The 25,660-nt window shown below is 39.8% G+C and overlaps 1 protein-coding gene across 1 annotated transcript; it reads right to left on the minus strand.

The window, feature by feature from the left end:
• Nucleotides 1-210: 210 nt before the first annotated feature.
• On the minus strand, nucleotides 211-1,603 carry LOC122707823 (calpain-8-like). Its single transcript, XM_043923742.1, has one exon. The coding sequence runs from the start codon at nucleotides 1,588-1,590 to the stop codon at nucleotides 397-399; it is 1,194 nt and encodes a 397-aa protein (XP_043779677.1). The 5' UTR covers nucleotides 1,591-1,603; the 3' UTR covers nucleotides 211-396.
• Nucleotides 1,604-25,660: the final 24,057 nt, after the last annotated feature.

Here is a 25,660-nt window from a genome sequence, read left to right on the forward strand (position 1 = left end):
TATATTTCACCAGTTTTCATTCCAATCCCAAAGAAAGGCAATGCCAAAGAATGTTCAAACTACCTCACAATTGCACTCATCTCACACACTAGCAAAGTAACACTCAAAATTCTCCAAGCTAGTCAAGCCCCAGGATTCCACCCACGTGGGGTTTTGTTCTAATGCTGCTTCTACACCCTGAGCACAGGCCTGCACTGAGCTCTGTCGTGAGAACGAGGCCCAGCGCCTACACATCTGAGTCCGTCAACAAGGTCAACATCAAACTAGAAGAGGGAGCATGCAGCCTGGGGAGGAGGGGAGGGGAGAGGGTGGGTTTTGCTTTCTTTCATTTCTCCTGAGAGATGTGGGGATGTTTTTCGGAGTTTCTTCCTCTGCTGCGGCCTCAGGTGATTCGACCTAGGAGGAGCCTGTATGTGTAGACATTAGTGATCTCCCGCCAACAGGAAGGCTTCCACCTGGGTAGTTCTGGCAGCCGCCAGCCGTGGAGCCCCGAGTCCAGCACCCGTTGAACAGCACCAGGTTCCATTTGTGCACCTCCTCGCTACTCAATGAGTCCAGGGACAGGTTGCAGATCTCCAGCCGAGAGAACTGCCTCAAGAAATCCGAAAAAGACATCCAAAACTCTCCATCCTCAGCTTTCTTGTCCAGCTGTTCTTTCTGCCTGGGGTCTATGTAATTCCACTCCGGTGCATCGTCGCTCCAGGCCCCCTTCCACTCCACTTCGCCCCACGGGTTCCGGAGTCTGATCAGCCTCTCTGGACAGCCCTGGAAATCCACCTCTTCGACTCCAGTGACAGAGTATGCGTGACCTTTAACCAGCTTCTGGCTGGTGATGGCTTCTGTTTCGGCCGCACTGGAGACGTCAATGGAGCAGGCCAGCAGAGACCCCGAGCGGAGGGCCTTCCGGATGATCTGGAACAGATTGGCCGGTGGCTTCTTCAGGTTATAAAACTCAGAGATGCCACCTGTGAAATCCTCAAACCCCTCCACCGTGGACCCTCCAGTGAGAGCCTCATAAGAACCGTTGAGCTTGGCATAGGCCTTCTCCAGCAGCGCGCTCCAGAATTCACTGCCTTCTTCGGAATGCAGGAAGAGCAGCTTTCCATCCTTGGTGGGGAGCCTGTCGTCCACGACCACCTCCACCCACTCTCCATATTGCCAGAACTGAAAATGAAATATTCCCGCGTAGTTCTCCTGGAAGCTCTGGTCCCTGGGGACCACACGATGCAGCAGCTCTCGGTTCAAGGTGAGGGAGGCAATGGCCGCCAGAAGCCAGCAGTCAACCAGGGCACCCTGACAGATGTCTGTGCGCGTGGCTCCTCCAACGATAAACTGAGGGCTGGGGCACAATTCCGTGGGCCGCTTCCAGACAACACCTTGAGTCTGGGGGGAGCAAGGTCCGAGATCCTTGTAGCCCAAAGCTGACGGGCATGCTGGGAACTCTGGGTCCTTAAGCAGGACCCCCGAGTCCAAGCACTGCCGCCTCAAGGCCTCGAAGTCCTGGCCCAAGTACTTCACGGCCTTCTGGCTGGAGCCAAGGCCTTCGGCGGCCGCACGCTGCCTGACTACTCCAGCCGCCAGGGCTGCCATGGCTGAGGGCTCGGTGGAGCAGACAGAGGGAAATTTGCATGGATCATTTTGGGAGCTTGGCACTGTAGGAGGTGCCTAAGGTATCTGTATGCACGAAATCGCGACCCCATCTGTGCCGCCAGCTAGCTGTCGAGAAGAGATGGATGGTTCCTGCCCTTTGGTAATGATGTAAGTAACAGAAGATTACAGAATTGTCTCTGGCTCCTCTGGAGTTGGCAGATATTTGGCTTTAAAACCTACACACTTGTGTCCTAAAAAAAAAAATTGAAAGTGGAGGTTCTGGGAAGGTGGGATTATAATTTTGTTGTTAAGAAAATATAATAACCAATGGCTGTTGGTCATTTGTGGAAAAAAAAAAAAAATTCTCCAAGCTAGGCTTCAACAGTACGTGAACTGAGAACTTCAAGATGTTCAAGATGGATTTAGAAATGGCAGAGGAACTAGAGATCAAATTGCCAATATTCGTTGGATCATAGAAAAAGCAAGAGAATTCTCGAAAAACAACTACTTCTGCTTCATTGACTATGCAAATCCTATGATTGTGGATCACAAAAAAATGTGGAAAATTCTTCAAGAGATGGGAATACCAGACCATCTTACCTGCTTCCTGAGATATCAGTATGCAGGTCAAGAAGCAACAATTAGAAAAGGACATGGGAAAATGGACTGGTTCCAGAATGGGAAAGGGGTACATCAAGGCTGTATATTGTCACCCTGCTTATTTCAGAGTCAGTCAGTCAGTTCAGTCACTCAGTCATGTCCGAATCTTTGAGACCCAATGGACTGCAGCACGCCAGGCCTCCCTGTCCATCACCAACTCCTGGAGTTTATTCAAACTCATGTCCATTGGTTCGGTGATGTCATCCAACCATCTCATCCTCTGTTGTCCCCTTCTCTTCCTGCCTTCAATCTTTCCCAGCATTAGGGTTTTCTCAAATGAGTCAATTCTTTGCATCAGGTGGCCAAAGTATTGGAGTTTTAGCTTCAGCATCAGTCATTCAGAGTATATAATGCAAAATGCTGGACTGGATGAAGCACAAGCTGGAATCAAGATTGCCAGGAGAAATATCAATAACTTCAGATATGCAGATGATACTACCCTTAGGGCAGAAAGCAAAGAGGAACTAAAGAGCCTCTTGATGAAAGTGAAAGAGAAGAATGAAAAAGCTGGCTTAAAACTCAACATTCAAAAACTAAGATCATGGCATCTGGTCCCATCATGGCAAAAAGATAGGTAAACAATGCAAACAGTGACAGATTTTATTTTCTTGGACTCCAAAATCACTGCAGATGGTGACTGCAGCCATTAAATTAAAAGACGCTTGCTCCTTGGAAGAAAAGCTTTGACAAAACAAGACAGGATATTAAAAAGCAGAGACATTACTTTACAGACAAAGGTCTGTGTAGTCAAAGCTATGGTTTTTCCAGTAGTCATGTACGGATGTGAGAGTTGGACTCTAAAGAAAGCTGAGCACCAGAGAGTCGATGCTGTTGAGCCGTCATGTTGGAGAAGACTCTTGAAATCGCTTGGACTGCAAGGAGATCAAATCAGTCAATCCTAAAGGAAATCAGTCCTGGGTGTTCATCGGAAAGACTGATGCTGAGGCTGAAGCTCCAATACTTTGGCCACCTGATGGGAAGAACTGATTGAATAGAAAAGACCCTGATGCAGGAAAAGATTGAAGGCAGGAGGAGTAAGGTATGACAGAGGATGAAATGGTTGGATGGCATCACAGAAATGATGGACATGAGTTTGAGCAAAGTCTGGGAGTTTGGATGATGATGGACAGGGAAGCCTGGCATGCTGCAGTCCATGGGGTCGCAAAGAGCTGGAGAGGACTGAGCAACTGAACTGAACTGAAATTTGAGTATTTGTGAACTCTGTAATGATTCAGGATAACTAAGGACAAATTCAACATTAAAGTGCAGTTTTTCAGTTCAACCATGCCTTTTCCATGGCAATGTGTTTTGAGGGAGGAACAAGCATTGGGTCTTTATTTGGCTTCCCCCAGAACTGGACTTACTCCAAGGATTTAAGAACAGATCATTTATTTGGAGTGATACTAGGAATCTTCATGAGGAGAGCAGGAAAGTGAGACAGGGGAGATAAGAAAGCCAGAAATAAGTCTTTTATCAAGCAAGTTACCACCATGATGAATGCAGCTTAATCACACATGTAAAATTTGGGAGTGAGTGGAGAATGCAAACATGTTATCCCATCTAAGCAGTAAGAGAACAGAAGCATTTATCCACCAACATCTAATAATCATTGATTAAATGATACCTCTTTTAAATGCTTTAAATGCATTAAATGCTTTCAGAAATTCCTTGGTACTTCCAGTTTGCATTAGTGAACAGGTGGCTCACGGGGCCAAGAGTGTCCTCAGAAAGAGTCACAGATTCTAGCAGCTGGAAATAGTATCAGTGTGCATGGAAATGGTAATCGTCAAGGACCAATCGATAGGGCAGTGGCGGCAACTGCTACAGAGTACACAGAGAAAGAAAAAATATCAGAACTAGAATAGCAGTTATAAACTTCTGTAAATGTGAAATTCACATAGAATGTGTAGGTTTCCTATTCTGAAAGAGGAAAATAGTCTTAAAATTCAATCCTGGAGTCATCTTAGAGAAAAAGGGATTTGCGGGTAGTTTTGATTTTAAAATTCCCTCAAGAAATACCTAAAGATTTCATTACAATTGTAGGATGGAATAGAAATAGGAAGAGCAAAAGAATAATATGGGTTTCCAAAGACATTTAGTGCTCTCCCAAATCCTCACATAATGATGAATTTTATTGCATCATAATTCTTATTTATTAAAATTTCTTGTGTTTCAACAGCTCCAATGAGATGCAACTATTTGTTTTTATGTTGGTCCAGGGAGCATTAGAGGACACTGCACCACTCATATAACATATTAAGCACACCATCACTTGCACATCAAACTCTAATAAATTCCTGTATCTTGTGATTTAAAAGGAATGCAAGGCCCTTAAAATTGAGAACACATCACAGTCTTAAATTTCCAAGTGGGAAACCCCATTTCTGTACAACCAGTAAAGAGTTTGAACATTAGGTTCTAACTAGGTGTGCCTGAGGTAACACTATCCAGGCTATCTTGAAGATTATTGTTTTTAATTGGCCCTTACATGAAGGACATGTGGATTGATTGGTTAAAAAAAAAAAAAACAAGCCTATCAAACAATTATGGTGGGTGGAATGCAGCATTGAAAGAAAATAATAGAATATTCATTGGAGCCTAGAGGCAGATCAGTTATGAATCCCAGCTTTGAAGCTGAGTAAGACAGTTTCTTTTCTGGCATGAAGAGCTAGGTTAGGTAAAAACAACTAGTATACAAGATAAGTAAATATTTTTCATGAATATTAAAGCACAGAAGAGAAGATAGTGGAATACTGCTGAGCCAAATTCTGAGGAATAAAAAATAAATCTGGAGCAGAGAGTTATCAGAGTGCTACAACCGCTTTTATCTTGAGGGTATCTGTCTGTCAATCTGACAAATTTGGACTCTGGTCTGCAGCCTCTTTGGGCTACTCTAGGTAAAAAGCTATCGAGAGGCCGCTGCCTTACAATTTATAGAAATTCTTCTAAATCTTTTTTAATTTTTATTTTATACTGGACTCTTGTTAATTTACATTATGTTAGTTTCAGGTATATCGCAAAGTGATTCAGTTAGAAATATACATACATTTCTTCTTTTTCCAATTCTTTTCCCATTTAGGTTATTAAAGAATTCCTCTACATCTACATCATCAGAAGAAAGTGAACCATCCTGGTACTCCACACTACTGCCACTGATTCTGGTGCAGGACAGACAAACGTTTGACTGGTTCTGAAAACAGTATGGAAAACCAAAGGAAACACAACAAACAAAAACATTTGCTTGATAAATTGCACCAGTAGAGTGTACTACAGACAAATGCAGCTAAGATACCCAAGGCTAAGTGAACCAGGGAAGTAAGAGCTCCGAATCTGCCTTAGGGGGGTTTCTGTCTTGGCGCACCCCCTTACTCTTTGAAGAATTCCCACAAGCATCTTCCCCAAGGCAAAAATTAGCACACCAAAGAGAACCATGCACGTAAGGCACCATGAGGAAGAATAAATACAAAAATGCAACTTAGAAACAGATTCACACAAACCTTAGGTATAAGAACTATCAAACATTACAAAACAATCATCTTATTCTCTTTAAATAAATAACACAATCGGAATTATAGACAGGTAACAGGAAACTCTAAATGACAGCAGATCTGAAAAAGATACAAAATGATTTCTAGAAATAAAATGCACAATAATCAGTATTAAACATACTGAACATAGATGGTAGCAAATGGAAAAAGGAGAGTTGTTAATTAGAAATAGTTTAGTAGAAATGAACCAAGATAAATTGTAAAGAAATAAAAAGACAGAAATATAAACAGAGCGGAAGAGACAAGGACTACATGGTGAGAAGTCCTAATATTATGTTTAAACTGGAATTCAAAAAGAAAAGAGAAATGTGGCTTCAGGCCATATTTCAAGAGATAATTCATAAGAATTTTAGAATATATGAAATATACCAACTTAGATTCAAAGAATCAGACAGAATATTCATTTCCACTGAGTAGTTTTGTGAGCTTATGCAGTTATTCCTACTTTTCAACTCAGTTTCCTCACTTATAAAAAGATAAATCCCTAACAGATTAGGGTTTTCATAGAAAAAGAGTGAGAACACAAAAACATCTTTCATGTAACTATCATATGTTTAGGGACTCCTCTTCCCTCAAACCACAAGGAAAGGTTCTACATCAATTTCATGTCCACAGGCTACCAAACGTCCTACTCAGGAACGTCCTACTTAGAGTTGATAGATAGAGTTGATAAAACTCTTAAGAAGTGACATAGCAACAGAGGATTTCTATGAACCGTCAACTTATACCAAGTGCTCACCAGTAACACGCTTAGGACTTAAATCTCCTTCAGTCTGAAGAGTCCATAAATATCCAGAACGATCGAATCAGTTCAAAACATTTCTAAGAAAGTAGTCATCTAAGAAGCTAAACTGTATAAAGCAGAAGACGAAAAGGTAAGGATCTAGAGGAGGTAATTCCAAAGTGTGGTTATTAGTTAGTAAAAGTCATATGTGTAAGAATAGCTAATGGGCCAGCAAAGGTACAACAAATGTCATAGAAAATGGTGAACAACTACAGATACATTGTGATATTCAAGAGTCAGTTTGTGGCTATACATAGTTTAATATTCTTACTTTCCTCATAACCTATCCTTCTGAATTGAAATTGTTTATCTATTATCTGTATCTTAGCCATGTCTATAATCTTCTTTAGGACAAGGAGTAGTTCTTAGAGCCTGACCCTCTAGTAAATTCCTCCAAAAGAGTGAGAACCAAGTGTATTAAAGAACTGATGACTAAAAGAGGCAAGGATGTGAAAAATATTTGCATAGTATGTTAACTGAAAAAGCAATAATATTACATAAAATCAAAATTCCATATACAAATAAATTACAATAATATTTTTAATTCATGCACAAAAAATAGGAAAAAATATCAAAATGGTGCTATCGATTATAATTATATACTGAAAAACTTTTTTCCATTTTACACTCCTTTTTAATTTTAAGAGGTTCCTGAAAGAATATGCATTATTGCTATATTAGAAAAATAAAATCTGAAAATGTAGATATAATCTTATCAACACAATTTCTAACACATAATATAATCTCTGATACATTCATCATAAAACTCAACATCAGATGTGTCACTGATATATTCCTTCATCTCATTTCCATGTCAAGTTAAATCAATACATATTGGCTAAACACCGGTTTAGACAAGTGCAAGATGGGATTTCTTTCTTCAGAGAAATTTTTGAGGGCAAAAACTGTTCTGTTATTTCTGTGTCTTCTATGGTGCCTACCATAGTATCAGTCAATAAAATGCACAAACAGTAAATATTGATGATGTAAAGGAAATTTAACATTTTGGCTTGAGGAGGTTAAAAATTTAGGTGTTTCTCCAGAAAGGGGAATATATTTTCAACTACAGAGAAGGGAAGATAAGCACAGAGCATATGAAATCTAGTGGGTATTAAAGATGATACTGGAGGCTGAAAAAGAACATTCTTTCTAAAAATTTATTGCAGACAGCACCCATTTATCATATGACCCCCAATGGGAAAGAGGGGATAACCTTCAAAATTTTATCTTTCAAGGCTTTGATACTTCCAAGTATCACCAGAATTAGTTACCCAGGAAAAAGACAAAGAATGAGGAGTATGTGAGCTTTTAATCAGAAGCTTAATTATTTCTCTTTATTAGGTGCTATTTTTAGAATGAAAACTTTATATCCTGTTTTTGGCATTTAATGCAAGTATATTAGATTTCAATGATATAGGTGACATTAAGTTCTGATTGCAACCTAACATTTACATAAAGATTTTTTCACTTAAAGTATTCTGTGTAATTATACCACCCACACAAGGATGAACAGTAATGCCCTTGGATCCCAACAGCAGGTTATTTATAAAAAGAAAACAAAAGAGTCCAAAAATACTCTCAGATTTACGAAACCTATCTGTTTTTTGCAATCTGATTTACATCTCCAAATTGCCACTGTTCTGTGCCTTTCCTATGAGTTATTTTTAAATCCCTTTGAGATCAACAAGGCATCTTAATATGTAAAGTTTACTTAGAAAAAAAAATCCCACAATTAAGTAGTTCAAACCCCCCTAGTGAGATAATTAAAGTTATCCCCATCAACTGTGTTGGGTATTTTATCTAGTCACCTTCCTGTGTCATTGATAACTCCTGGAGGCAAACTGTGTCATAAATGTTAAGTCATCCCTTGGACAAAGGGGTTAGGGCAATAAAAACTTGTCATTTTTTATGACGGAAACCAGGATAAGCATGCATTCTACAAAAACCTTGAAACACTTGGTACATAAATGTTGTCAAATACCTTTGGTCCATTTTATAAAGTTTCTTTTGACAAAATCTGAATTCTTACATCTGTTAATGATTTTAGCATTTCTGATAATTTTGTCTCCATGAGTTGAAAGTTCTGCTGGGACTCTGTCCATTCAGTTCTGGAGGTGCATTCTTAATTATTAGGGTAGGAATATAACAGAGGAGCCTGGCAGACTATAGTCCATAGGGTCGCAAAGAGTTGGACACAACTGAAGCAACTTAGCATGCATGCATGCATAAATAATTAATATACAATAATACTTCCCTAGTGGCTCAGTGGTAAATGATCTACCTCCAATGCAGGAGACACCGGTTCAATCCCTGGGTCGGGGAAGAGCCCCTGGAGAAGGAAATGGCAACCCATTCCAGTATTCTCGCCTGGAGAATTCCATGAACAGAGGGAATCCCGTGAACTGGCAGGCTACAGTTCACAGGGTCACAAGAATGACTTGGCAACTAAATCACCACTACCACATCCAATAATAAGAAATAATCTGTAACAGTGAAACCTGAGCTGTATTTTAGAAATAGGCAGGTTAAAGTAGGAAGGACTCTTCATTACCTATTCTGTGTCAATTTTAAGCATTTAAGTTTTTTTTTTCATTTATTTTTATTAGTTGGATGCTAATTACTTTATAATATTGTAGTGGGTCTTGTCATACATTGACATGAATCAGCCATGGAGTTACATGTATTCCCCATCCCGATCCCCCCTCCCACCTCCCTCTCCACCCGATTCCTCTGGGTCTTCCCAGTGCACCAGGCCCGAGCACTTGTCTCATTCATCCAGCCTGGGCTGGTGATCTGTTTCACCCTAGATAATATACATGTTTCGATGCTGTTCTCTCGAAACATCCCACCCTCGCCTTCTCCCACAAAGTCCAAAAGTCTGTTCTGTACATCTGTGTCTCTTTTTCTGTTTTGCATATAGAGTTTTATTTTTTACTATTATTTTGTTTTTAATTTTATTGAAGTATAATTGATTTACAATGCTGTGTTAAGTTCTGATGAACAGCAAAGTGACTCAGTTCTGCATGTATATACACTGTTATTCATATTCTTTTCCATTATGGTTTATCACGGAATACCGAATATAATCCCTGTGCTATAGAGTAGGACCTTGTTGTTTATTCATCCTATATATATCAGTATGCATCTGCTAATCCCAGACTCCCAAACCTTTGCCTCCCTCACTACCCTCCCCCTTGGTCTCCACAAATCTGTTCTCTATGTCTCTTAAGCAGTTAAGTTTTAAAATTTCTTAGTAGACTTCTTAATGTTTGAGAATGTGTTTTACTGCAATTAAAAAATATGAATACTTACAGTTTATCATGTTATAGTTACAAAGTAACTTCAGAGAAATCAGGTAATGATTCACAGAACAATCTGTGAGTTTGATTGAGTAAGTATTAAGATCACTGTTTTCCTTTATTAACAAATGAGACTCTGATAGGTTAAGTAATTTCCCCCAGGGTCTCAGAACTAATACACAGTGGAGTCAGTCTGAACATTGGGAAATAAGGGCAAGAACCACAAATTCTCTTGTTTGCTTCGGCATCCTAGTGTCTCCAAAAGGTAGCTCAGTGGTAAAGACTCCACCTGCCAATGCAGGAGACACATGTTCGATCCCTGGGTCAGGAAGATCCCCTTGAGAACGGAATGGCTATCCACTCCAGTATTCTTGCCTGGAGAATCCCAGGGACAGAGGAGCCTGGCAGGCTACAGTCCATGGGGCTGCAAAGCGTCAGACATGATTGAGCAACTGAGCATGCACGCCTCCCCAAACGTTTGTACATAGTAGATGCTCAGGACCAGATGTAGAGGCATAACTTACCTTTCCTATAAGTTACAGAATGTCTTTGTGATACATCTTAGGAAATACCAAAAGGCCTATGTGAACAAATCCCTCTCATAGGCGTAATACTGAGGCTTGAAAAACTGCTGAAAATACCTTGAAGGAACTAGTCTTGCTAAAGCTGAAAGATTTCTTATTGTGAATGTGAAAGTCACTCAGTTGTGTCTGACTCTTTGCAACCCCATGGACTATACAGTACATGAAATTCTCCAGGGCAGAATACTGGAGTGGGTAGCCTTTCCCTTCTCCAGGGATCTTCCTAACCCAGGGATTGAATCCAGGTGTCCTGCATTGCAGGCAGATTCTTTACCAGCTGAGCCACAAGGGAAGCCCAAGAATACTGGAGTTGGTAGCCTATCCCTTCTCCAGCGGATCTTCCCAACCCAGGAATTGAACTGGGGTCTCCAGCATTGCAGGCGGATTCTTTACCAACTGAGCTATCAGGGAAGCCCTAGACTTCTTATTGGAGCGATGCATTTAACCAATGACCATCCTATGTAACGTCTTACAAAGTGTAACTCCATATTGGAACATGTGGAGTCTGTTTCTTAAAAGTTTATACCCAATACCAAAATTTCTTTGAAACATTTATGTTTGGGCCAGATACAGTAATGGAAACTGGATTTAAAGAAAACTGTGGAGTAGAGAGATTAGGATAAGAAGCACCGGTTCTTAGAGACTGGAAACCCTAGCCTGTTGTGAAGGTAGTCAGAGGGCAGCTCTGCAACTGAAGAAGAGCCTGACTCAGTGACCAGGAAACAACTCAGGGAAGAGAAGCCCGTGAGTGACCATCAAGGATCAATAACTGGATGAGAGGAACCATCTCAACATAAGGTCGCATGGATAACTGTCAGGGCAGAATTCTGCTGGCTGCTGTGAGTATAAGTGGCTGGTGCTTTCAGAAATTAATTAACCATTAAACTTCCACTCACAGTGTAACTGGGATCACTAACACACCTGTGCAAAACCAATCCTTCCCAAGAATGAGACTAGTCACCCACACCCCAAATCACTCAGGACTCTCCTAAGCTCTGGCTGTTCTTCAGTCACAAACCAGATTTCCTGGAGGGATAGTCTTGGTGGAACCTGGATGCAGAGGGTAGAGTCAGCCTTGTATATCCTTGATACAAATATAAAAGCAAAGTATTGAAAGATTCTTAGGGCCATTCTTATATCTTCATCTCAGTTATAATTCTAGCACTTAGAATAATGTCTGTTTATACACAAACACATAATTTTGTTGGTGAGAGTTACTTCACAGATCCCATGCAAAATCTTAGCCAGATGAAAGCAGATCACAATTGGCAATGAAAGGCAAACCAATTGAGATGAGGCATTGGGGAAAGGCCCTTAGGGAAAATTCTATAAAGATAAGGAAGGAACATTAAGACAAACCCCAATAACTTCTCTACCTTTTGCCAGTAGCCAGACCTGCTTATGTGTACATCAATAAACTCATCAAAAATGAGTTATAGGTGATGACAACTATGAACAAGAAGACACAGTGGTCTTAAATGTGATAGGTAATTTAAGATTCAAGGAAGTATATGATATAAAAATTTGACTCCAGATAAAATCTTAAGTGGTGAAATAAAATATTCAAATACTATATTTGGCAATTGAATTTGTATTCAGCTACATTAAAATAAAAAAAAATTTAAAAATACAAATTATTCCCAATTGTAAGAATCACTATATGATATTTGAGAAGCATAAATCCACTGTCTTTTAGGAAGGTAAGTGAAATTATTAACAAGAAATAATTAGGAAAGAGTGATAAAAGATATGGTACACATAAATACTAAAGGAAAGCAGAGAAAAATCAATATTAAAGGAGAAATTTAAGTTAAAAATCTATATCTTCATTTAACTTTATATGATCTTTTATTTTCCCAATAAACAGAACATCATGACACCAGGTGTCCACAATTGGATTTAACAGATGTTACTATTTTGCCATATTTGTTTTGGAACTTTTTACAAATAAATAAAGCTGGTTTACGTTATTCCGAAGTAAGTTTTTTTTTTCCCAAGTAAGTTTTATTATTTTATCTACATAACTGTATAACATCAGGGATCTTGGGGAAACGTAACTCCTTTAGTTAAACATAGGATAAACCAATAACATTTATTTTAAGTTTTAAAGTGTGCTATGCAGGAGAAAAAGATATATATCACACAGTACTTCTCACTGAGCAGGGATTTCTTTGTGGATGTCTGTGCCTCTGAGAGCAATGAGAACTTCAAAATCTTTCCCTGAAGCTTAGGAACTTAACCTTCAAAAAAAGATGCTTCAATTATATAAGTGATTATACCTTGAATATTATTGCATGACTATTAAAGAGACATTCCTTTTTAGGAAAATAGCATGTATTATTAAGATAATGTTTTAAGTCATGAAGTTCAATAGAATAACGTGCACAGTTAATACCTACCTCAAAAAAAAAAAAAAAAAACCTCCTAAGCATGATTTTTAAAAGTCCCTGATGTCTTTTGAAGATTCATTTATGACTGAGATAATAATAAGTCATTAGTTTTGCATCAAGGTTGAAAGACAGACACACCTAAGAGTGAACTCTGACTAAAACCAACTCCCAGGTGAAACATTAAATATGACAAGAATGTTAACAGCCAATAAAAAAATAGAAAGATCTTGTCATGCCTCAGTTCCATAAAATGTTTATGACACAGTAATTGGATCTGCTCAAATACTTCAAGAAACGAAATATAGTAATGGTTTCTAGTGAATATTGACATTGAATCTTCCTTATCAAACATTGAAAAGAAAATTTACAAAGTGTCAAAGAAACCAGACTATTTCACTAATATTAACATAGTAGTTAACCTTGCACAAGAAACTTCCCAATTGTAGTTACACAAAATTAAGAGCCATTCTGTGCCAAAGCAGAGAATTTTCTACTATTTCCTGGAGCTGATGAGCCTCTCAAAATTGATCATTGCTTTCAACACAACAAACTAACAAAAAGTGACCATAGTAAACATTTCTGTTCTTCTTCATGTTTCTTACAATAAAATATGATTATTCCTCACATGGTTCCTAACATATTTCACTCTTTTTCTTTTGTTTGAATTTATTTTTTTAGTATAATTGATGAATAGGAAGACGTCCTGCATTATAATTCAAATAATTCAGACCTCAGTAGAATTCCCATCCTTACTACTCACTTCTTAACCTTGTCCCTGTCCCTGTTAATTCATGGACCACAGTTTCCTAATTTTGTAAATTAGAAGGTTACCTTACAACCTAATAAGAGCACTTTCTCATACTATCAGTTTATAATACCATGTTCTGCATTGACACTGCAAAACTTCCCAGTATGAGACTCCAAGTTCAGTATTTCCAAAGAAAGCCTCCTTAGTCTGCCTCTTCCCTAAATCAATAGTGTCTGCTGAGACTTTTTTGACCAAGTCAGGATAAATAGAAAATTAACAATTACCTGGATAAGTCAAAGCATCGCGAATGCTGCTGTTGTTGGGCTGCTAAGCTGTGCCCAACTCTCTGTGACCCCGTGGACTGCAGGGCGCCAGGCTCCCCCGTCCTCCACTCTCTCACAGAGTTTTCTCAGGCTCAGTTCATTGAGTCGGTGATGCTAACCATCTTACTCACTGCTGCCCCTTCTCCTTCTGCCTTCAGTCTTTCAACTCATTATCTTTTTCTGAATTGATAAGGTAATATACAACTTCCCATTACTTACTGTGGCCTCTATGACTCATTATCATACAAAATAATTCAAGTCTTCGGCACATTCAGAAAACAGTATCTTATGTCCTACAAACAGACTGTACCTTTGACTGCACTTGTATGAGGCACCTCGAATAGTCAAATGCACAGATTCAGAAAGCACCTTGGTAGATGCCAAGGGCTGGGAGGTGAGTGGCAAGGAGAAATGGGGACTTATTGTTTAATGGGGACAGACTTTCAGTTTAGGAAGCTGAAAATTCAGGAATGGATGATAATGAGAATTGTACAACAATGCGAATATACCTGGTGCCTCTGAACTGTATTTAAATAGAATTAAAATAGTTTTCTATTATTTTGACTTTAACCACAATAAGAAAACACATTAAAAAAAAAAAAAAGCAGTGTCTTATATGCTTAATGCTAATTGTGTCTATACCAGTGCACTGAAAATCTCAGCAACTACCAGGCAATCTGGATAAGATGGGCCAGAAATACCTAAAACCTTCTTCCTCTTTATTAAGGGAGTTTTGCGTGTTCTATCCAGAGAAGGCAATGGCACCCCACTCCAGTACTCTTGCCTGGAAAATCCCATGGATGGAGGAGCCTGGTAGGCTGCAGTCCATGGGGTCCCTAAGAGTCAGACACGACTGAGTGACTTCACTTTCACACATTGGAGAAGGAAATGGCAACCCACTCCAGTGTTCTTGCCTGAAGAATCCCAGGGATGGGGGAGCCTGGTGGGCTGCCGTCTATGGGATCACACAGAGTCAGACACGACTGAAGTGACTTAGCAGCAGCAGCAGCATGTTCTATCACATTGGATGATGGGATTATAATTACTGTTAATGACTCAAGGAAGCAGTATTCTGTGGCTCTGAAGACTTCGAGCTCTTGGAGTCTCACTGGCTACAATTTCTGAAATGCTAATTAGATGTTGATGTTGGAAAATTACTTTAAATTCTAGTGTTCCATTTTATCCACTTTAAAATACAGCATTTAGATTCCATAAATTAAACCATCCAAAGACTTTAAAATCATTCCAGGTAGATAGTAAATATTTAATAAATGTTATTATTGCCCCAACTTACTATAAGCTTTGTGGTAATAAAAATCCTACAATATTCAAATAGGTACAACTTGCAGCAATATATTGTCTTTACTATATTACAAAAAGCTTCCCCCCTCAAAAAAAAGGACCAAGAGATTGCATACTCAAGTTCATCATCATTATAACTGCCTAGACTTCTATGTAAAATACAGATCCATCTGTAAAATAACTATTAAGAATTTGGGGCAACTGTTGTGTTTGTACATACCCTCTCTCTCAAAAACTGATGGGTTGATCAAGTTTTGCCCTAATATATCACATCCAGATTACCAAGGAAAAAAACAAAAAGTCACAGTAAACCAGAAAGAACATGTGATAAATGTAAATAAATGAAATAATAAAAGAAATAGCCTCTCAAGCATTTATCAAGGTAAAATAGCAATAAATTCTAATCAATGGTGTGTCAGGTCTCATTAAAGAAAACTAGAGCTGTGAGCCCATCTACTTTCTGACATGAAGTTTTTACCTGTAAGAAGTGAACTGTAAAATTTCACCTGAATATCTGAATATACTAAGCGGATGCTTGCTATCTGGAAACACAATTTTTAACAGAGCAAAACAAATTTTTTTAATGATTCTAAGAAAAGATTTATTGTATAATAGTAATAATAATACAAGGACATGGTTATCCCTTTGAAGAGAGAAACTTTCATAAATCTGAAAGATTTTCTGGAGGAAAGGGATTTATGTTTGGATAGGGACTATTTTTTCAAACCTCACTACTTCCGTCTATATTAACCATATTACCTTGAATGAGGGGATGGGGCCAGAAACAGAGCAAGAGTGAGAAACAGGGCTTCCTGGTGGCTAACTGGTAAAGAATCCACTGCCAATGCAGGAGACAGAGGTTCAACCCCTGATCCAGTAATTCCCACAGCCTTGGAGCAACTAAGGCTGTGTGCTACAGTTGTTGAACCGGAGCTCTAGAACCTGGGAACCACAACTGCTGAGGCCAAGTGCTGCAGCTACGGAAGCCCGTGATCTCTAGAGCCTGTGCTCGGCAACAAGAGAAGTCTGCACATCATAATTAGAGAGGAGCCCACATTTGCTGCAACTAGAGAAAAGCCCATACAGCAATGAAGACCCAGCACAGCCAAAAATGAATAAATTTTTTTTTTTTTTTAATAGAGACTTGCTCTGGGACAACCAGAGGGATGGGGTGGGAAGCATGGTGTAAGGGAGGTCCAGGATGGGGGAACACGTGGCTGATTGATGCTGATACATGGCAAAAACCATCACAATATTGTAATTATCCTCCAATTAAAATTAAAATTTTTTAAAAACCAAAAAAAAAAAAAAGAGTAAGAAACCAGAGTTCAATAGTTTTGCTACTTTCATGGTTCCTTGGGGAAAATACAGCAGCCATGGAGGACAGTCAAGCGAAGCCCAGGGTCTCTGATGAGAAAGGGGAGAAAGCACACTTGGGGGTGGGGGGGGGGGGCACCTTTACTGTCGTTTCCAGGGGAAGCGATGGGCCAGGCCGGTGGTTTAGGAGTGACTAGCTAGGTTGAAAGTGGGACCCTTTAAAGTTCATGTTCATCACTACTGTTAAAGCCTATGTTTGGGGGCCATCTAAAGGCTCCAGAAATTTTGGGGTGAGCCGGGATTTACGTGACTATGGCTGAGGCAGGAGACAGATGGACCCCCAGGGCAAACTGTAGGAGTTGGTTCTCTGTGGATCTATACTCCAAGGCGAAAACAGGGCAATTGAGGCAGGACGCTGGGCCCTGCCAGACCTTCTACACAAGAGCAAAAAGCCTCCTTGGAGGTCAAAAAGGGAAGGGGCGCCACCCCATAGTAATGATGCTAACTACCCACAGGGCTCCTCGCTAGAATCTGTCTTGGCTAAGAGATGCACGTGCACAAATGAAAAGACCCTGAGATATACCACATATGGACCGTGAACCAGGCCAATCAAAGTGACTGGGCGAAGGAAAACCAAAAGACATGCCCATAAAAGTGATTTAAACTACCACAAGCATGCAACTCTCTCTGGGCCTGCCCTTGTGTCTATCCACACACACTGCTCTCTTTTTCCTCTTAATAAACACTTGTTTCATTACTTCCCATCCTTGTGGGAATTCCTTTCTGTAAAGCCAAAGGGCCAGGACCTCGTAAATGGCCACTGGTCTAGTGACTAGGATTTGGTGCTCTCAGACCCTAACTCAATCTCTGGGCCAGGAACTGAAACCCTGCTGCGAGGTGCTAGAGGTCAAAGCCACCCAAGGTTACAGCCACTGGCCATTGGGAGATGTTAAAGTATTAATTTACAAAAATTAAAACTATAATCAATGCAATGTGGGAAGGCTATTCAGTTATGCAAATGTTATTTGTTCTTGATTTTCAAACAACAAAACGTAGAAGAATGACAAATCAACAAAATAAATGAGGTACATTCAATGTACCCCCCACTCCACCAGCCATTTCTCTATTTCATTCATATTTTAATGACCACTGACCTCAGAATATGGAATTTGTTTTTTAATCCTTCCCCTTCCAATGTCAACGGGATGAATCCATTAGATTAAAATAAAAGAAAATTAATGTGTTAATCTCTCTGGAATAACGATTGCATTTAACAAGCATGCATAAGGCAGAGGTTCTAAAACTGGACTATACAATAGAATCACCTATGGAGCTGGAAAAATTACTGCTAAGAGGGAGCCACTTATAGAGACTCTAATTTCATTGTCACAGGTATAGCCTAAATACTTGGATTTTTTTTAAACACTCCCCAGATAATTCTAATGTGCAATCAAGTTTATAAATCATTAGCTCAGAGTCACGACTTCCATGCTTTTTCTTGTATTTGTCATCAAATGATGTCCCAAATTTTGAAAATATATAAATATCAGTCCCCCTGGAGTCTGTGTGATACCTTTTTGAGGATCAAAGGACGAAGGAAAGAACAATGGTTCACAGAACCAATGCACTACCCGTGATGGTATTTGGGGCACTGCTGAGAGCAATTTCTCCTCTAGGTCCCCTCCAGATCAGACCACAGAGGCTGCTCACGAGATTGATTCCGTTTATTTTTGTTTTGATACAAAGATAAATGGGGCATGAGCGCTCCTTTCTAGAGTGAGGCCTTGTGAGACAGCCTTGTATTGGAACCTGCTGCTGCTACTTGGAAGGGCTGGTGAAAATCGCTCCTGTCTCACTCAACTAGCATTTATACAGGGCTCCTTTATTCACTGCCCTGGGATGTGGGCAGGGCTGTGATGTGCATTAAGAATGCCATTTGCCTTATCTGTAAACAAAGGACATCATGGCCCTCAGCTACTCACACCCCCACCCCCTACATATACACTGTGCACTCTGGTGGGGTCCAAGATGGAGAAAAACAGTATCCTGACCCCAGACAGCTGAAATGCATACCAAAGGAACGATTTCAGTGAGCCCAGACTCTAGCATCTCCCCATACATAGAAAAATGCCACATTCTTTAACTTGAGATATCTGGTTTTCTTTCATTAACAGTAATATTTTGATGTTCCTACTACCTGATCTTTGTTGCAAAAACGTCTATATATCCTGGCTCCTCCCTTCCTTTCTCAGAAGAGTCCCTCAGAGCAATCTGAGAGGCAGTACCAAAGGGCTCAAGTCCTCATATTCGTCCACCATATAAAACACAATTCTCAAGTTTTAGGCTATGTGTTTTTTTCAGTCAACAGTTATGTGTCTTAGAAGGTTAAAAAAATAAATATAAGTCTTCTCTTTAAGACTTTACAACCAATGGTTAAAAATGGTACATGGTGATTAAACCATTAAGCAAGAACAAGTGGAGACAAATAAATGGGTCAAAATGAATGATTCAGGAAATAGGTATTTTAAATCCAAGTATTTAGAGGTTGGTCAATAAAATCCATAGATTTTCAACTGAGATAAAGGGAAGCAAAATAAAAATTTTACCCTTTAACAGTTAATCAGCAAACTATGACCAGTGGATTAAACTTGGCTAGCTGCCTATTTCATATGGTCTGTGAAATAAGAATGATATTTGCATCTTTAAGTGATTGAAAAGAAAAAAGTAAATAAAAAGAAGACAATTTCTAGACACAAGAAAATGACCTAGAATTCAAATGTGTGCCCACGAATAAAATGTCCTCAGAACACAGACGTGCTTGCCTGTTCACACTTAACGACTACTTCCAAGTGACCACAGTAAAACTAAGTATTTGTAACAGAGACCATGTGGCTGGAAAGCCCCAAATGGTTACTCCCCTTTCCAGGAAAAGGCTGCCCGCGTCTGTTTCACAACCGAAAAAAGAAAAGAAAAGAAAAAGCTTGCTGAGGTAGAGGTAAGGATGAAGTTTGTGAAGCTGGCAATAGTGAGACCAAGATATGATGGCTGGGAAAGAAGGAACCTGGTTTGAATGAAGCTGGTTTGGTTTAAGGCGCGTGGAAGCCAAGGTAAGATACAGGTAGTAACAAATGCGCTTCAGGTATTTACTTTGCTTTACGGGATTTGCTAAGTTCTCAAAGTATTAAAAAAAATAGTTTTGTGTTACTCACACCTTTAAAGGGAGCTATATATGCACTCAATCAATTTAATATATATCTGTTGGATTCATATTCACTGAGCACCTGTTTAAAAAACTGGAAGCTAGCATCTACTGACCGTCTGACTCCTGCCCTACACACACTATCTTTATCTTCCGGCTCAGGCCCATTTACTCTGACGTTCATTTCCTTTCCACTCGGACAACTTACACTAGCTTCCTTGGTCTGGTTTGCATATCAATCCTTAAGATGTGTTCCTGACAGCCATTCTTGGTTCATGAGTAACTGTGAAAAGGATGATATGAAGGCACTCTATAATCCTTTTAGTATTAGAATATTTTATAACTTCCTTTCTTGATTAATGTAAAATACTAGAATCTGAACACTCCCTCATACTTTGTCATATGAGATTTATGTAAATGTTAGGCCCATGTCATTCTGATTCATTCTAGAAAATAATTTAAGTGGTTTCTGTGATGTTAAAGTTTCAAAGGCATACAGATCAATCTGGGAAGCTTTTAAAGAGCAAATTGATGGATAGTGAAAAATCAGAAGAGCTCACAAAATGAAGATAAGAATACTGAAACATAGTAAAAGCATTTCCAATCCCTCTTTCTTGATAAAAGCTCTCTTTGCCCAGTATAGAAGTGGAAGGGCTGAATTAAGAGGAAAGAGGAAGAAATGTTATAATATGGAAAAGGACCAAGGCTACCTAGGCTTCTGGAAAACCTTACATCATTAAAGTGACATATTTCCATTTGGAGACATTTCCATTTTACTCTCTTGCTAACAGCTGACATTTCATGGAAGAGAGACCCTCCTAGGAATCCACAAGTAAAACTGACTTTTATCTTCATCAAATCAAATCCCAAGGGGTCATATCAATGGGAATATGGGGGAGGGAGGTGGTAATAGAAAATGATGAAGTCAGAGACGTGGTTCAGAATAAAGAGTCATCACCTTTGTTTATCACAGCACAGAACAGAACAGTTGAGAAACGTCTCACACATGAAGGGAAAGCTGAGTAGCTCTGCTTATTATAGCTAATCCTTGAGAAAGTTACTTAACTAACACTCAGACCTTTCACCATAAGTCATGACAAAATGAATTCACAGAGCTCTTGTGAGAAACAGAACAGGTACATAGATAGAATGAGAGGTCCAGATGTAGAAGGAGAAGCAATCAATAGATGCAAGACCTGGACAGACCTCATGAAAGAGTTCAAACAGTCAAAAAAAAAAAAAAAGAGTTCAAACAGTCAAAAATGGCTGGACACTTGAACCCAGGATGAAGAGTGAATGATGGCACAATTAAGGTGGCTTGTTGAGCCCTTTTAAAGAGATTAACTCGACCCATTAAGCACTGCTCTGCTGCTATGGTTTCATACCAGGCCACAGGATATGAGGTGGTTTTTCAGCGAATCCCAGTTAAGTCATTTTCTGCCCTTACAGCATCTGATAACCTCACTTCATCTAACATATGACAGCTCCTTAGAAACCTGCTGTTATTTTGTTCAAGCTGAAATCGGTACAGTCAACTTGGGCTACACATCTCTTCGGTGATGGAAAACAGGCTGCATCCTCGGACTTTGTTGATGTGCTCTTTGTCTTTGATCTCTGGATGCTTCGGAAGGGCTCAGAGGTGGCGTTTAGGCAGCACTGACGTCAGAAACCGAGGTGTGAGCTCCGTGGAGGGTCTCCTGCCATTGCACAGAGAGGTTCTGTGCTTTACAGGACTTTTAATTCGGTTTAAAGCTACATATCACACTGACACAATACTCACTCAGCCTGCTAAAGGACACGTCGGACACACTTTGATTTATTTCCTGTTCCTATGGTTAATAAGGAATGACTCTAATTGAGCATAGCTCTTTGATCTCTTGAAGCATATTGCTTTGAAAGAGTTTATTACAGCTGTTAAAAAGAAGCTATAAAGATGCAGCTCCTAATAAAACATCTTATTTGGTTAAACATTAGGGCAGGAGTTGTTCAATAGCTATTAATACTTGTTTTCCACATAAAATTATTACTGGATCTCAGATTTCACAGGACAGAACCAAATTGCTATAAGAGAAATTATGGGTAGGGAGCATGTGACACCATCATTGTTACTGGGAAAGGCAAGGAATGAGATGCCCCGGCTGCAAATGTACACGGTGCCTCAAAACACAGCCAATACCGACTTTATTCAAATCGTTGAAAACGGGGTAGAACAAGGTAAAATAGCAAGGTGTTGCAATGGGCACATAAAACATATATTCAAGATGTTCAAAATGGAAGCAAGCAGACAGGAGGTAATTTGGAGGGATCAGTGTTAGTGGTTAGGCATCTCCTATGGGAAAGGATGTTAAGGAAAGGACTAGAGCCCTCAGGGAAGGGATAGGAAAAGTTCATTGAATGGGCCGAAAAGTTCATTTCAGTTTTTCACAAGATTGCATGGAAAAACCCGAATGAACTTTCTGGCCAACCCAATATGTAAGGAACTGTGATACCTAGAGGGCTTAAATAGAAATTCAAAAAAGGGAATTTGGAAAAGATCTGAAGCATATATGGATGAGCAACATGGACAAGAAAGTACTCAGGTCAAGAACTTGGGAGAAGGAACAATGTGAAAGAAACAGGACACATGGGGATGGCTGTGTTATATATTATTTACTCTCATGATTGATGCTTCATCTCTACAACGGCAGAAAGAAAATGACAAGAATGCTGTCATCCCCCACCTTGTCAACATGGTAGACACTGCTAGTCATGTGATCTTCCCTATGAATCCTGGATCCAGCCTCATAATTCTTCTCCATGCATTCCTCTGGAAAGCCACCAAGAACTTTGTTACACAAGGTGATGTCTTTTTTCCTATTCCTAATATATATATGCATATATACATCTAGAGATGGATGAATGGTATATTCTTCAGTGTCACAAAAATTTAATAATCAAACTTGAGCCTTTTGAAAGAACATTAACTGTTTTTAAATTTCTTTTCTAAGTTAATCATTTTCTACATAACCAGACAATAAAATAACTAGAGACACCCTTGACTCATTTTTCTCTTTATCCCACAGTTTCATTACTAACCAAGTTCTACTGATCCTCCTTTAGAAGGTTCTTGCTGCCTTCATCTGGGTTATTTTAAGAGACTCTGTTCTTGTACTCCTCCTACCTGGTTCTAACCCAGCCTCCTAATTTCCGTTAGACAAATTTACTTAAAAGTCAATTTTAAACAATTCCCTCCTTTCTCTAAACTGTTCATTGACTCTTGTTCTCAAACTGGTAAAATATAAACTCATCACCATAAAAACTTCAGAGTATAACCCCCCAACCTACCTTTCTGCCTAACCAAACTCTCTTGCATTCACATATAAAGAAGTAGTTGATGGTTGTAGTTTATCAGATATTGATAAATCTCATTTATGAATGAGAATATACAACTGATATTGCCGTGACCATCCAATCAACCCTACTCTGTGAATGGCCCTGTGTGGGTGTGCTCAGCCGTTCAGTCATGTCCCACTCTTTATGACCCCATGGACTGTAGCCCACAAGCTTCTCTGTCCATGGGATTTGCCCCACAAGAGTACTGGAGTGGATTCCTGTTTCCTCCTCCAGGGAATTTTCCTGACCCAGGGATGGAACCCACATCTCCTGCATTGCATGTGGATTCTTTACCACTGAGCCACCAGGGAAGCCCCTATGAATGACTTGGAGTGACTCTCCATTGTCTATCTGTACCACCAAGGCTTATGATAGCACCAGGCACAGACAGCATAATCAGTAGAAATAAATATATAAACATAAAGAAATATATGGGTATATGAGCAGCATCTATTACTAGGTACCCGGATCTGTGAACATCAAATAAGAGTAACTGAACCCTATGTTTCTAAATGTAGAACAGAAACTTGTTAAGTCTTCTATTCTTCAAATCTGTGATAATTCTAGAAACTTGGAACAGAGCAATCCTGAAAGCAGAGAATCCCACAGGGAAGAGGATGACAGATGGTCCATTCTCACTATTTTTACCTTACTCAGAAAGCAAGCTTATTTCTCTCTCTCCTCTACCTGCTACCCAATTTTACCTGCATCAATCAACCAAACTTCAAAGCAGGGTTATTTCTAAACTCCGTTTTAGATATTGTGTCAGTTTGTTTCAGTCAAATTATTTAAACCAAAATTAGCACTTGTGCTGTTTATTCTGTCATTCTTTATTTTGTGACTGCTGATTAAGGGGTAGAAACTGTGATAGGGGCCGAACACAACAGGAACTGCCCTTACCCTTAGGAATCAATTCAGTGGAGGGTCAGATGATGGGTTTCAGAGCCAGAGAACCCTACAGTCAAAGGCTTACTCTACCGTTTGATATTCTGGAGTGATGGGGAAGCCACTTACTCTCTACCCACTGCCTTTCTTTTAAAAGCTAAATAAGTCTCTTTTCCTGAGAGTTATTTAGCTTAAATAACAATAACAATTTTATTATCCTGAAACTTTATTTTCAAATATGTTTTAATAAAGATACTATCTTCTTTTATATCATTCATAACTCTCCCAAAAAGCAGAACACAGAGCAGAGAGCATTCAGTTCTCTATTTAGGTAAGAAAAAATATACATATGTGTATTCAAAATTACGACTGGCGCCAGCGGAAACTGAGACTGGGTCCGTGGAAGGGAGTGAGTGCGCCACACCTGGGGAGAGTGCGCCCATCAAGCCCCTCGCTGCCTGGACCGCTCTGACGGGGAAGGCACAGAGAGCAGGCGCAGCTTTTCCTTCCGCGCTTTTGTGTAACACCCGAGGGCTGGAACCTAGCGCAGCGCGGGGCGCGCTCCATATAGAACAGCCGGGAGCCTGAGCAGCGCAGACGGAGAAAGCAGCGTCAGCCCCTCCCGGCAGCGCCAGCCCGCCCCCGCAGGGCCAGCCCCTCCCCGCAGCGTCAGCCCATCCCCGCAGCGTCAGCCCCTCCCCGCAGCGTCAGCCCCGCCCCGCAGCGCCAGCCCATCCCCCAGCGTCAGCCCCTCCCAGCAGCGCAACGGAACTAGCTAACTGAATAAGAGTCCACCTCCGCCCGCCTGTGTCAGGGCGGAAATGAGGCTCTGAAGAGACCGGCAAACAGAAGCCAAATAAACAAAGGGAACCGCTTCAGAAGGGACTGGTGCAACAGATTAAAATCCCTGTAGAAAACACCGACTTCACCCGAAGGGCCCTGTAGATATCGAGAAGTGTAAGCTGGAACGAGGAGCTATCTGAAACTGAGCCGAACCCACACTGACCGCAGCAGCTCCAGAGAAACTCCTAGATATATTTTTACTTTTTTTTTTCTAAGTAAGGAAAAAAAAAAAATTTTTTTTTTTCTTTTTATATTTTTTCTTTTTTATTTTTTCTCTTTTATTTTCCTTTAAAATTCCCTATTACTCCCCCATTACTCCTTAACTTTCATTTACATAGATTTTTACGATTTTTTTAATTAGGGGAAAAAAAATTTTTTTTTTTTTCTTTTTCTTTTTTTTTTTTGTTCTTTTTCTTTTTTTTCTTTTTTCTTCTTTTTTTTCCTTTCCGTTTTCTCTTTTATTTTCTATTTTTCTTTTTTGCTTATTTCTTTTAAAGTCCTCTAGTACTCCTCTACTACTCTTCATTTTCATTTTCACTACACTATAACCTTACCAAAAAAAAAAAAAAAAAAGAAGCCCTATCTTTCAACCGAAGATTATTCTCTCCCAATCTTGACTCTCTGTTTTCTACCTCAGAACACCTCTATTTCCTCCTTTCCCCTTCTCTTCCCAGTCCAATTCTGTGAATCCTTGTAGGTGTCTGAGATACGGAGAACACTCTGGGAACAGACAGCTGCGTAGATCTGTCTCTCTCCTCTTGAGTCCCCCTTTTTCTCCTCCTGCTCATCTCTATCTCCCTCCTCCCTTTTCTCCTGTTC

The sequence above is a fragment of the Cervus elaphus genome, chromosome 14, assembly GCF_910594005.1.
Source record: "Cervus elaphus chromosome 14, mCerEla1.1, whole genome shotgun sequence".
NCBI classification, from domain to species: domain Eukaryota; kingdom Metazoa; phylum Chordata; class Mammalia; order Artiodactyla; family Cervidae; genus Cervus; species Cervus elaphus.